The 15,530-nt window shown below is 39.6% G+C and overlaps 1 protein-coding gene across 1 annotated transcript; it reads right to left on the bottom strand.

Annotated features, from left to right (window-relative positions):
- Positions 1 to 131: 131 nt before the first annotated feature.
- LOC115726977 (epidermal growth factor receptor substrate 15-like 1) lies at positions 132 to 12,188 on the bottom strand. The gene is made up of 13 exons (XM_030657080.2): positions 11,917 to 12,188; positions 9,587 to 10,706; positions 8,659 to 8,862; positions 8,349 to 8,575; positions 7,758 to 7,832; positions 7,274 to 7,345; positions 7,103 to 7,201; positions 6,822 to 6,893; positions 6,635 to 6,749; positions 5,259 to 5,327; positions 4,558 to 4,909; positions 2,984 to 3,110; positions 132 to 1,170 (listed from the first exon to the last, which is right to left on the bottom strand). The coding sequence occupies exons 1-13, from the start codon at positions 12,064 to 12,066 to the stop codon at positions 493 to 495; spliced, it is 3,360 nt and encodes a 1,119-aa protein (XP_030512940.2). The 5' UTR covers positions 12,067 to 12,188; the 3' UTR covers positions 132 to 492.
- Positions 12,189 to 15,530: the final 3,342 nt, after the last annotated feature.

Below are 15,530 nucleotides of genomic sequence, written 5' to 3' on the forward strand. Positions count from 1 at the left end.
ACTCTTCACGCCAGGAAATTAAAAACATGAATTCAGTAACCCAAACAAGATGTCCAAATAAGAACATCCACGCCCAAACTGATAAACTAGCAATCCTTCATCGGGAGAAAGTAGTGCACAACCCAATAGAGTTCGAAGGAAACTAGGGCGAAAGCTATTTTATTTATCCAACAACACGAACAGAATCAAATCATCGTTTCCGTAGCTGTTGTATGACATAAAGAATTTAAGATCCTCACCCAGAAGAACAAGGAAAATTACGAATTCGAGAACTTTTGAACAACAGGAACAAAGAGACGGTATCGTCCATCATTGAAACTGCCAAAAATAAGCATAGATCACTGAAAAGCTATTAATACACACAAAAATAGTACAAAAGAGCATACTCTATGATCCTCCAATCGGTTGCAAAACAGAATGCAACACAAACAAACCATTTGATGAACTCGATGGCTCGGTCCAGGAAGTGACGAGGCACAACTCTTTTACCAGCTAGAAGGCACTCCAGTTATCTGAACTCTTTGGAGTATGACCCCAATTATCTGTACTTCTCGGAGTTTGACCCTCCTTGGAAGTCCTAAACGGGCCAGTCCCAAAAGGATCTGAATCATCAAATGATGGAAAACCATGACCCTGATCAAAGTCGACACTGCTGCGCATTGAATCAAATCGAGTTAATGTTTCGCGCTGGGGAAAGCTTTCACTGTCGTGCGTGTTGAAAGAATCAAATCTCGAAAACATATCGCGTTGGGGGAAGGTTCCGCTGTCTTGCGTGTTGAAAGAATCAAACCGCGAGAATGGGTCGCGCTGGGAAAATACTCCGCTGTCGTGCATGTTAAAAGAATCAAATCTTGAGGAGCTGTCGAACGACGGTCCTGATGGCTCACTGTATTTTGGAGAAAAGCCTGAAGTATAGAGTGGCGTGCTGGGAACAGATTCATCAAAAAATATGCTCTTCTTCTGTCTTGAGGAGCTGTCGAATGATGGTCGTGATGGCTCACTGTATTTTGGAGAAAAGCCTGAAGCATAGAGTGGTGTGCTGGGAACAGATTCATCAAAAAACACACTCTTCTGAAATCCAGCCTGTGGCATCCCAGTCCGGATAGGATTAAGGCCAAATTCCATTGATCCAAATAAGTAATCATCTTTGAATCCTTCATGATCCGTATCCTACATCACATACAAAAATTGAGAACGCGATGAAATTTTTATTGAGCAGAGAGAATTTGACCACTCAGCTATAGCTATACGGAAGTGCAATAGACAGAAAGTAATTGAGTGTTAGCACTAAGGCTGTCAGAATTACTCATATACTAGGGTTCTGAAAGTTATGCATTAATTGAATCATAAGATCAAATAATAGAAACATAGGATCTCATAACTAGCTCCAACAATACCAAGCATGAGAAATAGAAGAACTATAGATTACCTGGTTAAGCAACAACGTAATGTTAAGCATGACAATGATGACACACAACACATATGTAATCACATTAAAAGATAATACAAAGCCTACTTCCTTTAACATATCTTTTTATCAAGTGTCGGCCAAATGTCTAGAGACTTTTGCTTTTTCCAGAGACAAATCAAATCTACCTCAAATACCCGGAATTAAATAGAGGTTACTGTGCTGTGTTCTGAAGCTCAAATTGATCATAATCTCAATCACAGAAAAATAATTTCGGGACCTTATCAACCAGTGTTCAGTAAATCTTGAGATGAATAAGAATCACAAGAGACGCTAAAAGTGCCTTAAAAAATTACAAGGGTGTTAAAAGAAGCAACTCTATGCATATCTCAGTAAAGCCACTCCTCTGTTGCTTGCTGATCTGCAGACTGCAGTAGCAAGGGCAAAGCAGTAGCTTCAATGTTTTCACATAATACGGCACGTCATGGTAAGGCTTATTCTAATGGTTTTACATAACACAATTTACAAGTCCAATGAAACATAGGGACATGATTGAGCTGGTGTAATCAAGCCAATCCAATGTCTTGCCTGACCTCAACTTGCCTCACATGCTTGGTTCAATGACTTAATTTCCTGCTCACGCTCGACTTGAATTAAAATTCAAGACACTTGAGCTTGGCTTGACTCAACTTGAAAAAAATCAAGTCACAAAATAATCTCGACTATTTTCCTTTCACCTGAATTATATAATTGCAGGGGAAAATATTGTGTAGATCTTTTTGTCTGACTGTAATTAAATTTTTCTCAAAAAAATAATAGAAGCTCAATTAGGCTAGTGAGCCTATCAAGATAAGCATTGGTGATCTCGAACTCAACTCACCAAGTCACTCATATAGCTTGAGCTCAAGCTCGTCTAAAAATCAAGCAAGTTGGTCTCGAGTAACGATTGAGGTGAGCTGGATCTTCTCACAATGGCCGAGAAATAAAGACAAATGACAAATGGGACAGGACAGGCTCTTCTGCCTGACAAAGATGTAGGAATATTCTATAGCAGCTCAATCTAGCAAGTCAGCAATCTCAACTAGTCGAACAAGTCAACACGTTATTTTACTTATCTATTCCCAAAATAGTTCACTTTCCTAATTCACGATTTTTAAATTAAGCAACTTTAAGATTTAAAAAAACATCACTTTGACAACAACGCTCTGCTCCAAATTCCAAGCCACACTTAAAATACACATACGATGAGATAAAGAAGACCCTTAACAATTCAAGAAACAATATATCCAAATTCAATAAGTTGGCACAAAATTTGACTTCTTCTCTATTCGCAGTAAGAATTGACTCGATCTCCCAGATAATAATATCAAAAGAATGAAACTTTAAGAAAAGTCTATGCCACCCAGACGTAACCAATTGGTTGAAAGTAAATGCCCGTAGTAACAGTATGCAGGCACTCACCAGCAGTTCAGATAATATGGTTTGTTTATCTCTTAAGCAGACATATACCATGCATTAAGTAACCAACCTTTGGAACATGTAAGCATATACTAGATGGTACAAAAAGAATCTTACCTTGCTGGAACTTACTGGATTGAATCCCCACACGGAGTCTACATCATCATTAGTGTCGAATGTTCCCCATGCTGGTTCATCAAAATTCCTATCCCCAGAGAAAACAGAGCCGGCAGCCTCATGATCACTACATGCGGTAAAAGTACATATGCAATTCAGTGAAAGTAAGATTGGCCTGCTGAAGTTGATCACATAGTAACAATAGAGCTCCACCTCCCACACCACAAAGATCAAGGATGTAAGGTATAATGATGTAAAGCAAGGTGAAGAACCCTCACAATAAAAAGAAGATCTAATAACAATGCCCTTTTGAGCTGGAAAAGAATTTTCCTTTTTAACAGGAAAAAAAGGAAAACCATTCAATGGGCTATTTGATTTATGAGTGAACATTAAGTACCAAGGAATTCTTAAATTTGAATTAGGGGTAACTCTTTTGTTAGGGTGTCTTAAATAGACCTAAAACTACATAAATGTATATGTTCTTCCTAAACAGAATATCAAACAGAAACCACATCCCAGCTGGGACCACACTACAGGAAACTATCCTCTCATTGAAAACTGTGATGAGTACTGTAGCGCATAAGGGAACATGAACACAATATTCTCGAATCAAAGAACACTAGTCCATCTGCATTTAATTTACCGACTCATTTTTGCTAACATCTCTCCTCCGTCTCCCACAACTCAACTAAACAGTTAGGGGGAAGCATCTGCCAAAATCAAGAAGCATTTGTCCAGCATCCAGAAAGAGACAAATAAACAACCAATCACCAAGCATTGTGGAACTAGTGATGCAGCCATAACGTCAAACGAGTGGTTTGAGACCAAAATACCAATGCTACAATTATTTTTAGCAAAGATTGACCATTGGTATCGCATCCCAACTAGACTAAGAGTCCTAAAGGATTCAGATTCTTTTCCAAATTAAATGAGTCAACAATCTATTAGACTTTGAGCTTTATTAGGATTCTAATTTCAACCTTTTATTTGAACTAGAATATCATGTTTCTAACTTCTGTTTAAAGTAGGAATGACGTTTTCTATTTAGGCTTCCCGTTTCAAGTTCTAGGAGGAATATATTCATTAATATTAAAAGTTGATGAAAAATATCAAATTGTAGCACACATCCACTTCGGAATTGTGTCATGCAATTCTTGCCTCAGCTGTGGTGCCTAAGAAACGTTAGGGGTGATGCTTATAGAGGTGTCATGCCTAAAAGGATGTACTCGTTCTGAGTTATCGTTCATTTTGAGTTCTCTTCAAATTCACAATTTAATCAGAGCGACTCACTGCTTTGGGACTTGGCATCTAGCATTGTCCTACATCAACCATAAAGCAGATGAAGTTCTCCAATGACAATCTGCACATAAGCAGATAAGCTAACAGCAATGAAGGGAGGACCTAGATTTCGACACTACAAAACCACAGTGGTTGCTGTGACATAACAGCAACGTAAGAGTTTGCTGTTACGGCTACCTCTACTATCTACACATGGTACGTGCTAAGTAGAACTACGGAAGAGTTTACCTACTCTCTTTGCATAAGTGGCATTGCATTGTAGTAATATTTTTTACCTTTGAGTTTCTTTGTCATAATGCAATGAAGAATCCACAGTGGTTGTCTTTCCATAGCCAGAATCCACAAAATCTCTGGAGGGACTTTCAATCGTACTTGTAGCTGCAGGACTGCTCGGTGCGCTTTTGGGTGTACCATCTTCATTTTTGTTGTGGTGTATTCCATTTTCGACCATATGCCCATCTGAAGTCAAAGGCTTCTCTTTGTCCACATCTGCATGAGGTGATGAAGTGGCGGCAACAGGGCTCTTAGGTGCAGATGGCTTAACTACCTGAGCTGATGAAGATTTCTGTTTAGGGGGTGCTATGACATTTTGTACATCAAGCGTGAGCTCCTTGACAAATGTGAAACCTGCATTGATGGTACAGAGCTACATCATTAAAAACTGAAGAAGCATTATATTGAATATAAATCTACAGAACTGGGAAAGTATGATAGAACCATTGATAACCATTACATATAATCCTTTTACAGTTAAAATTATGATGCATCATGTAATCTATGAAGGAGTTATGTCGGACTGTATCTCACTACATCCCAACTACCAAAAACTGCATGCTAGCTCAATGATAAAATCCTCCATGCATTGCGATGAGACAGTAGGGAGGTCACAGCTCAATATTATTGACCAATTCCAATTAAAATACCTAGAAAAAGAAAATCCATTGTAAAAAAACACGGTGGATAAAAAATATCATACCTTCTTCTTCAAACTTATCCCAGTCTTCATCCCAGTCAGCAGCTGTGTCTTGGATACCAGATTGCCAGCCTTCAAACATGGACAACAAAATATTAACCAGCCAGAAGCATCAGCGAAACTAAACTCTTGCGAACACAAACAAAACAAGCAGACAAACATAACAGAAGAGAGCACAAGAAATTGATGAGCTTAACTGATCACAATAACCTTTAATCATTAGGTAGTGCACGAGAAGCACCTGTTCAGTAATATCCTCGAGCTATGTTTAAATGTCGTAAAGCTAATCAACGAGATAGTAACGTATAGGCTAAAAGAATCAATCATTGTTCACATGTGAATGTCTGCAAATGTATAGACAACACACACAACCTCAATACAGCTGTCAGATAATTTTATCTGTGGAAAGAATATCCCACAAGATGAAGCAGTTTCTTGATGTGGATAGAGTAGAGACCATGGAAAACCATCAAGAAAATCTCCAACATTAAAAAAACAGGCCTGAAGCAATCATACAAAAGCGTACAGATCACTTTCCATTATAACATACTTGGAATGTTGATGAATTATACATGTCAAGATGAAACTCAGCTTCAAAATTTAGGATCTTTCCAAAGGAAAAATACATCATTCTTTCACCTTTATGAATTGCAATCTTTTTCTCGATATTGAAAAAAGTTTGTGAACCAGAAAATGGGTCTAATTCCAATACTTTGTCTTCCTTCCCCCTATTTGGGTCAAACTTAAATGTCTGTATACATTTCCCTCTCATAATCACATGGTATCTCTCCTCCTCTCTCAAGGAATAAGTCTCATGCACAAACAAGGGGATAGGGTCTCATGCCTTGAGTTGTTTCAAGTGTTCCAAAGAACAAGAAACAAGTTTTTGTTCCTTAATTTTGCTTCAAAAGTGTTCTTTTTCTAAAAAATATTCTCCGGAACACTTTTGGAACATCTTTTTATCATACGCATTTCTGTTCCGAAATTGTTCCGGAACATTTCGAATAAACCTTTGTTAACATCCCAGAAGGTGCCGGGATGTTGAACATTTGCATCATTTAAGTGTCCAATGATGATGACCCAAGTTAATATTTCTCAATAACTCCTTAATATTTAGGAGTTAAAAGAGGCAGCTTAAGTTCCTACAGACGTAACAGTAAGATCATCCTTGAGTTGATAGAAGTTGACCTTCTCGACCACTCCTAGAGTCATCTGCTTCTCTCAAAAAGAAAAAAATAATAAACAGACTATAGAGCCAATGAAATCTACATTAACTTAATTAACAAAATAAGAAATTGCAAGTAATAACCAGAAGTATTTTGTTATACTGTCAAATTCATAGAGATGATCAAGACAATCAGAATTCTAAAGAAAATTACCAAACGGAAGTTCAAGAAGTGAAGTTGGCTTTGCACGTAGTCCATACTTCTTGCAGCGCTCATTGAGATTTTTCACAAGGTCATCAAGATCTGTCTGGATATGTTCAGCATGGCCCTGAGAAAGGGGGGAAAAAGGCAACTAAGTATTTCTTTACAATTTAAACAATCCCACCTATTAAATAATTACCTGTAGAGCACCATCAGCACCACCATCTTTTTCCATGCTGACAATAGCTCGGTAGAGCTCCATTTTCTTCTCCTGTAACAAAAAACAAATAAAAAATCTAATTGAAAGGGAAACATAGCTCCATTCTATTCATACAGAGGGAATTCCACCTACAGTCGCTCCCATTTTTTGCTCTCTTTAGTTTGAATGGCCAGTCTTTAATTCAAGTGGTCAATACATCAGAAGAACCATACAAAACCAATTAACTAGTTAGGTCAACAGTCTACTGCAACAAATAATACCTGTAAATCACGGAATGTAGCTTCTTCAATGGTTAACTTAGAGGCCACATCTCCAGCTTGCCAGCATTTCTCTTCGTATTTTTTTGCTAAGGCCTCCACCTAAGTCAATAGGCCATTATGTTTACTATGATCGAATAGCTAATATTTACAATATGAGCATCAAACAAGTACCTCACGTTTGTCGCCAGATGCTCTTTCCACAATTTCATTGACGCGATTGTCACATCTGCTTTTATACAGTACCTATTAGAGAAGGGAAGTCAAAGGCAGGCCAGATGTACAGCTATTATCCTCAGACTACCAAGTAAACGCTAATATGCTAAAATTGTGAATTGTGTAATGATGGTTGGCGGCCATTGAGACAGAGACATGAACAAAGTATCGAAAAGGTGAAAGGGAGATGTAGTGGTAGATAAGCTAAATCAATTTTTTTCTGTTTGCTAGTCATTGAATTGTCAAACCAACTCATTAAATTGGATGACGTGGCCAGCTTTCTGTAGGCAAGACAATCATCTAGTAATTGGGAAAATATGGCAATACCAAAATAAAACACACAGGCTAAATCATTACATGGATGGACACTGGAACTGTACACATCCTGAATAACATATTCCTGTCAATAAGAAAGAGGCTTATATGAAGAGAAATTACTCACCAGTTCTTGCATCTTAGTACGGCAAAACTCGATTTTCTCTTTAGAATCCATTATTTCTTTCTCCAGCTCCTCTACCTACAGTGAAGAAACAAGGTCAAGAGAAATATGTTAATCCTCGCCAAGAACAGAAAAGGGACCAAATCTTCAATTGTGGGATTATATAATCTTTGAAATCATGCTCAAGAAAACTGAAATCCAAACGTTTTGCAGAACGCAGCTGCTACTGGAACTATCAATTACTTCTTGATGTAGATGCAGAGGGAAGAGCAATCTATACTCTAGTCAGTATGGCACAAGGGAGATCCTCTAAATGATCAATAACCATGTATGCAACTGATAATAGTCTGAGAAGCGTTTGACTAATTTCTCAAAGTTACGATGGCATGATTGATGCGTATGTAACTTATGAGTCAGAGTGGAGAATGTTGATCACGAATCACAGTACCTAAGCAAATGTTATATGTCCTACCTAGATAGACAAAATGCTTTTCAAACAGCCATCTAATAAATCCATAAAAATTACAAACAAAAGCACACTCCATATGACAAATCAATCTCAAACAGATGAGGATGACCCAAGATCCGCATTACCTTCTTGTCAGCATCCATGGCTTCCTGAAACTTTGACCTGAGAGAACTCTGTTCCTCCTTGCTAAGCTGGTCCACAAGGTGCTTCTCCAAAACCGGAACTTTTTTCTGCTGCCTGGGCTGTACTGCATCATCCGATGGAGGGGCAGCAGGGGGCCTTGGAGGCCTTCCTCTAGCTGAATGTGCCATGTGCTGAGAAACAGGCGCAGCCATCCCTTGTTGCTGCAAACCTAGCATTAACAGAAGGCATTATTCGATTATGATGTCAGAAACATTTGAGCATTAATACATAAAGAAGTTGTTCCATCAGTACCAGATGCATGCACCCAAGCTGCATTTGCATATCCCCCGGATGGTTGACCAGGCTGGTCAAATACAATGTTGCTTGGAAGCACAGTTGGAAGGGTACGTCCCTCTCTATATCGTTCCAACAAATAGAGTGCAATACAGAACTCCCTGAGAGAAAGCATGCTATCATTATCCTGATCCGATAAGTCCCACACTTGCTTTAAAATCTCTGACAAACACAAACAGGCAGTAGATGATGAGAAAATTTGTCCAAAAAACATAAAGCATCAACTCCAGAAATAGAAAAACATAAAAACCAAATACTGCATAATGGCAAATCAAAGATACACATGAAAGCTCTTACTTTATGACTTTTTTTTCCTGGGGTTCAGCAAAACATTCTTTCATCACTTTTTCGTTACAGTACCTTTAGAGGGCTACAATTACATTTTCGAAACCCAGAGTTATATATGAGATCACATTTGTCATTATAGCACAATCAAACATGCGCATGAACCCCAGTCCAAAATCCTGTCCAATCCCATTATGCAATAAACAAAGGACGCACTCATCTTAATCTTTCATATTCATCCTATAGTTAATAATGAGAGCTCTTACTTTACAACTTTTTTTCTGGGGTTCAGCAGAACATTCTTTCATCACTCTTTCATTACAGTGCCTTTAGATTGGCTACAATATCATTTTTGATACCGACGGTTCATACAAGAGAGACATTTGTCATTATAACACATCCAAAGCTTCATTTAGTTCAAGTTTCTGTAAGAACCATCACTCCAACTTCCAGAGTGTGATGGAAAAACCAGCAGAACACTCTACTAAAGAACTTGCCATTAAAGAGAATGAAAGAGTGCCAGTTTAGATATAGTCGATTTTCAGTCAATAAAATAGATAAGCGGAACAGCCAATCCAAAAAAGAAACTATCAGATTTTACCTCGCGGAAGTCTCCAACTCAGAAAGAGGTTGCGCGCCTGTTCACCAGTAATTTTTTCATCTTTGTCTTTGTCTACTTCCACAAATACTTTCATATATTTCTGAACATCCATTTGAGTCATCTTAGGCCATGGCATCTGTGATTGGCTGGAAGGTGCATTAGCAGTTGGGGGTGAAACCACAGATGATGAAAATGTGGATGTACTTGCAGCCGAGACCCGCTGAGCCGGTCTCAAAATAGACTGAGATGGCCGGGGTTGCCCACCCACAGGTTGCATAGCAAATGAAGTTTGCAGAGATTCAAAAGCATTTGGCCGAACAGAAGGCTGATTAGCAGCAGACAGGGGAGAAGTGGTCGATGAGTTAGGTGCACTGAGTGCAGAAGATTCTTGCCGTGGTTGAGGTTGGGTTGCTGAGAAGGCACCTTCTCCGAAAAAAGAGTTGGAAGCAAATCCGTTGCCTGAAACAGCCATTTGTTTGGGATCCCTAACATCCGGCCTGGATGGTGTCGCAGAGGGAGCCTGTGGCCTAGGCAGCAGTGAAGTTTCATGGCCTAATGTAGAAATCCCAAATCCATGCGGTGTCATTGAGGAGGTAACTCCTCTATTGGGGACCTGAGACACTGTTCCACTGGGAGGTCCCCCCATCCTTCCACCAGTCCAATCACTTGAAATGCTTGAGTTTGGAAGAGATGGACCTGCTACAGCACCTCTCACGGGAAAACCCTGGGTGGGAGCACCCTGTGTTGGCTGCAAAGCTGAAGCAGATACTACTTGTGGACGCAACGGACTAGCTTGAGAAGAGAGCTGCTGCTGGCTTAAGTTTACGCCAAGCGGTGGTTGTGATCCTCCAAATCCAAGACTCTGGGGAGTTGATGAAGCAACGATGCCAGCTTGAGGAGCAGCTGCTTGTGCGCTAGTGTTTGGTTGTTGTGCAGGAACACCAGCAAGATTTATTTGTGGTGCAGGAATTTTAGCAGCGGCTGGGCCATATAATGCAGCCTTCACAATTTCAGGAGTCAGTTCCCGTTTTTTTTGTGCCACTGTTACGAGTTTAAGAGCATTATAAAATTCAGCTCGACCAAGGAAACCGGTCCGATTCTGGTCAGCATAGTCCCATACCTTCGAAAGAGAAAATGAAGTCAGAGATAGGGATGAATTTAGGTTCTATAAACGAGGCACTCGACTTCAATGAATTGATCACACTAGCAAGTTGTAACATGAAAAAGCATCTTCAAATACAAAAAGACAACACATCTTCGCATGTACACAGGAAACTCCATTCAAGTGTTGACTTGCCCTTGTAGAACTTACCCCTATAACTTCCAAATGGGTCCACATAATAGCTTCCATATGATGTGTCATTTTCATATACAGCCATCTGGAAAGAAATAAACTTTCTCCGAAAAAAAGGTGCCAACTAAAATAAAAGCACATGGAGAAACAGCCACTGTTAAAACATTCATACGCCCTCCTTATCCAGATCATACTGCTATTGACCCTTTTAGCTTGTATAACAAGGCATTGTTCATTGAAGATGCTGAATCGATTCCAATGAACTTCCAAGTATTGATCGTTTCTTCACTCTGGCAAGCACTTATCATGCATTTTTGCACTAGGCATTCTTTAGACACGGCCAATTAGGTGTGTTCATTTCCTCCAACAATAGCTAGAGTCTCTGACATGACACTCAATCTAGAGGAATATGACAACGGTTCCATTTCCACACAACAATGTTGTCAAGAACAGTCTTGACATGTTAATATGGTGACACACCATGGCAAGGAATTTTATTGATTAACGTGTATCTGCGTGGAGGTGTGTCATCAACATATACACATCCATTCAAATATTAGATGTTAGATCTTATTTTTCTGGATATGCACAGTGACTAGATCCTTTTATCTGCAAAAGAAAGTAAAGATAGCGCGTTGCGCCTCGCACAAAACTCCTCCAATGAGTGCTAGTAACATATACAATGCCTAAACAATTAGACATCACAAGAACTCTAAAGTGGTTATCTAAGTTCTGATAACTTTGATCCCACTCCCACTCACGTTATATACAATCTACAATGTGAACTCCATTCTTCCATGAAGGCCACACACTAACATTTCCATCTCCAACCACCAAAGAACTGTCTCATTAGACATTCACAGTAAGTACTACCACTAAAACCACTTAAGCATCTAAACTATCCCTGCAACCCTATCCACGCCACTCCCTCACGCCAAAAGCATCAATGAACCGACGCAATCAAGCTCGCGACCCACCACACACAGCCACGCAGACGCGCATATCCAAAACCACAAAGAGAAGCATCCCGAATCACCTTGGCGAGGACCGGCTTGGGTAAGCCAGAGGCCTGGAAGAAGGTGACGGCCTCGAGGCCACTGATCCGGCCATCCCGATCCAAATCCGCCTTCCTGAAGTACAAATCGAAGAGATCCACATTGGCCGGTTGGTTCTGCGCCGACGCCATGGACGCTCCACCACCGATCGCCGCCCGATTTGGGAAATCCTTCGCCGCCGGTCAGAGCGCGGAATCACGGAGCGACAACATAGAGTGCACCTTCGCTTCAAACCTCCTCCGAAGACCTGAGCGTTGAGGTTTCGGCCGTGAGAGAGAGAAAGAGGGGATCGGCGCGGGGAGGTTTCAGCCTCTTCCCGATTCCAAACTTCCCTTCGAATCGGAGATTTGAGAGCAGAAAATGGAGGAGACTGAGGCTTCGAGGGCTGAAGCTGAAAAAGCAGAAATCGAAGATGAAGACGACGATGATGATGACGGACGAAGACGACGAGTTTCTCCGATTTAATCTGGTGAAATTTTATAAAAAAATTGAAAATGATGGTCCTACGAGGTGTAATGTTCAGGACTACAAATTAAAACGAGATTAATTAGCAGCTTAATTGAACTTAATCCATCCCGGGAATCGGTAATTTAGTAATAATGTCGAAAGAAAAGGGTAAAATGGGGAGAGCGGCGCGTTGATTTTCGGCCCAATTGGCGGCCCATTGATTAGAGATGAAAGGGACTTAACGAAATGGAAGAAAATAAAATTAGGGAAAATTGGGGAAATCGTTAGGGACGAGATTGTCGAGATAAGATACATTAGCCTAATCGTAGCCCATCCATGGCTTTTCTTCTTAATCCAAAAAAAAAAAAAGTTACGGTGCTACTTCGAAATTCTCTTTCTTTTACTTTTACGTGCACGATCAAATGTTCTTTTGTTGATTTTTCTTTTTTCTCGAAATGAACTCAAGTGATGAAAAGCGGTTGCTTGAAATTTGGATTAAATAGCGATTGAGTTACAGGGTACGGAAAATTTCTTACATGGTTCAAGTTGACCTCCATTCTTGATGCCTGTGTTGATTCATCCCGAATATATTGTACTAAACATTGTGTTGAATTAAAAATCTAAACCAACCCGAAATTGGCCCTCTAAAGACATGCAAAGAATTTTTTTTTTTTTTGGAGGATTGCAAAATGTAAGTCTTATGTTTAAAATAAAGTGGCAATTTATGTCATTTTGATGATGAGATGCAAAATACAAATTCAATGGTGACATTAATGTAAAAATTTATTATTAGATAATTTGAAGTGGCAAGTAGATTGTAAAAATGTCAATGACATTATAAATATATAAAGATTTTTAAAGAGTGAAATTCTAAAATAAAAAAAAAATGTATATATTACAGTTCCGTGACAATTCTTAGGTCACTATAAACTTTGGCGGTCCTAATTTACCTAAAGAAAAACCTAATAGCACCAAAAAGCGGAGATGATTGGTTCCCACCCTACAATCGAGAACCGACTCTGTCAACTCGAGAACTAATCTAATTTCCAGGTTGGACAAGGATCGGCCACATTTTCTTTCCTTGTGACATCGATTTATTCACTAATGTTATGCATAAGACAGTTAAATAGAAATCGAAACCGCTTACCGTACATCTAATGCATCTCAAATAGTAAAAAATATGTGGCACAAGGATGTATCCGTGAACTTAAGTACTGTTCAAAAAAGCCAATGACGTCATCTTAAGGATAGGTTTGCCAATTTTTGTATAACTAGCATGGTAAAATCCTTAACTTTGATTCCCATGCCCAAAATAATCTAAAAAAACTATAGATCGGATTCGAAAATGGCATTAAGTATTAACTATATACAAACGACAACAAACATGCTCGAAGGAGATTCTCAGACTATGACAACACCTGCAAGTTGCGACTGAATTTTTTTTTTTTTTTTGTCTTTTTATGGGTCGAAAGGAAATTTTTCACTTTACTTGAAAAAGATCTACATAACTTTAAGATGGACATGAAAATAAAATAAAGTAAATAAATATGAAAGATAAATCAATTTGATATAGTCTGCGACACTTGCTCATTCCACTACAAAGACGGATCCGTCATAGTATCAAAGCACAATGGACGACTAATCTCCAAATCTTGCATCATCAGTAACAAGCACACGCCGAGATTACCTTCTCCAATAGCTACGGTTTTGTCAAAAGACGATGTGTGCCTAAATTCGGCATTACGGCACCAACGTCGTATAGATATAAATACAACATCAACGGGTTCAAAGAGCACATAAAATACATTATAAATTTCAGATCTATTTCTAGATCGGAATAAGAAAAACAATCAAATCTAAATCTAACTCTAGATCGGGAGAGAAGAACTGCGAATGAGATATAAGCTAATTACAAAATCACATTCATATAAGTTGACTACTAAAATAGTATAGGAGCCGCGTACGATTATATAGAGCAAGCACCGGAGTCGAAACGAACAAGCAAATTCGGAATAGCAATTTCTTCCGAGAGGGGCTCACGCTTCGAACTTCTGAGCAAACCGGACAAAACTCTACGCGCGAAGAAAGCCGACAGGAACGTCCACAAAAACAACGAAAGACGGCAAAATAGGAAAAAAAAAGGGAAAAAAAAGGGAGGTGGGGAAAGGAAAGAGAGAGAGCCACCCTCACTCTCTCCCCCTCAAAACTTGCTGCAAAAGGAGGGTTTTGGCGGCAGGCTTGGCGGAGAAAGAACCCTGCCACACATCTCATTGCTCTCACTTCCTTCTTCTCCTCCGACCTTGACCATCCTAGTGCTCGCAACCCCTCCGATCCGCACAGTAGTGCCAGCCCGCCCAAATACTAAGAAGAGATTTGCGAATGCAAGAAAAAACGAAAAAGAAAGCAAATCAATTAGATCAAGAAATTTATCTCGCTTTTTTTGTGTGCAAAGGACAGAAGAGGGGCTTCTTACGGCGACGAGTGAGGGAGACGATTGCGGGGACCGAGCGTCCAGTGCAAGAGAGAGTGGTGAGGCCTCGAGAGTCGAGAATAAGCGGCGAGTGTGAGAGAGATGAGCGAAGGGCATCGCGAGTCGGGAGGCTGAGCGGGTTGCTAAATAGAGAGAGATGAAGAGTAATATAACGATTCGGTCTGACGAAGGCAAGAAGTGGTCGTTGTTATCAGAAGGCCCAAATAAGGTGCGGCTCTTGACAACTTCTAGATGGCTAAGGAGATAGGAATGAACCAAACTGTGTACCAAACCAGGAATAACGTGACTATATATATGTGTATGTGAAAGAGAATTGACTCACGGATGTGTCTTTTGACGTGATGTTAATTCTTAGTTTTGGAAATCTCAAAGTTAAGCATGCTCGGGCTAAAGCATTTCTAGGATGGGTGACCTCTTAGGAAAAAGCATGCATGAATGCAAAAGGACAAAATTGTTAGCCTCATTATGGAATAAACCAAAGCGGACAATAATTTGAGTGAGTAAAATCCATAACATCTTTCAACGTAATTGTAATTCTTAACTTGAGAATCGTAAAGTTCAGCATACTCATGTTAGAGCACTATCAGAATAAGTGACCAAGTGAGTTAAATTCAAGGAGTCACCAGCAATCTTAAGAAGCAAGGAAACCCAAGACTT

The sequence above is a fragment of the Rhodamnia argentea genome, chromosome 5 (genome assembly GCF_020921035.1).
Source record: "Rhodamnia argentea isolate NSW1041297 chromosome 5, ASM2092103v1, whole genome shotgun sequence".
Taxonomy (NCBI): Eukaryota; Viridiplantae; Streptophyta; class Magnoliopsida; order Myrtales; family Myrtaceae; genus Rhodamnia; species Rhodamnia argentea.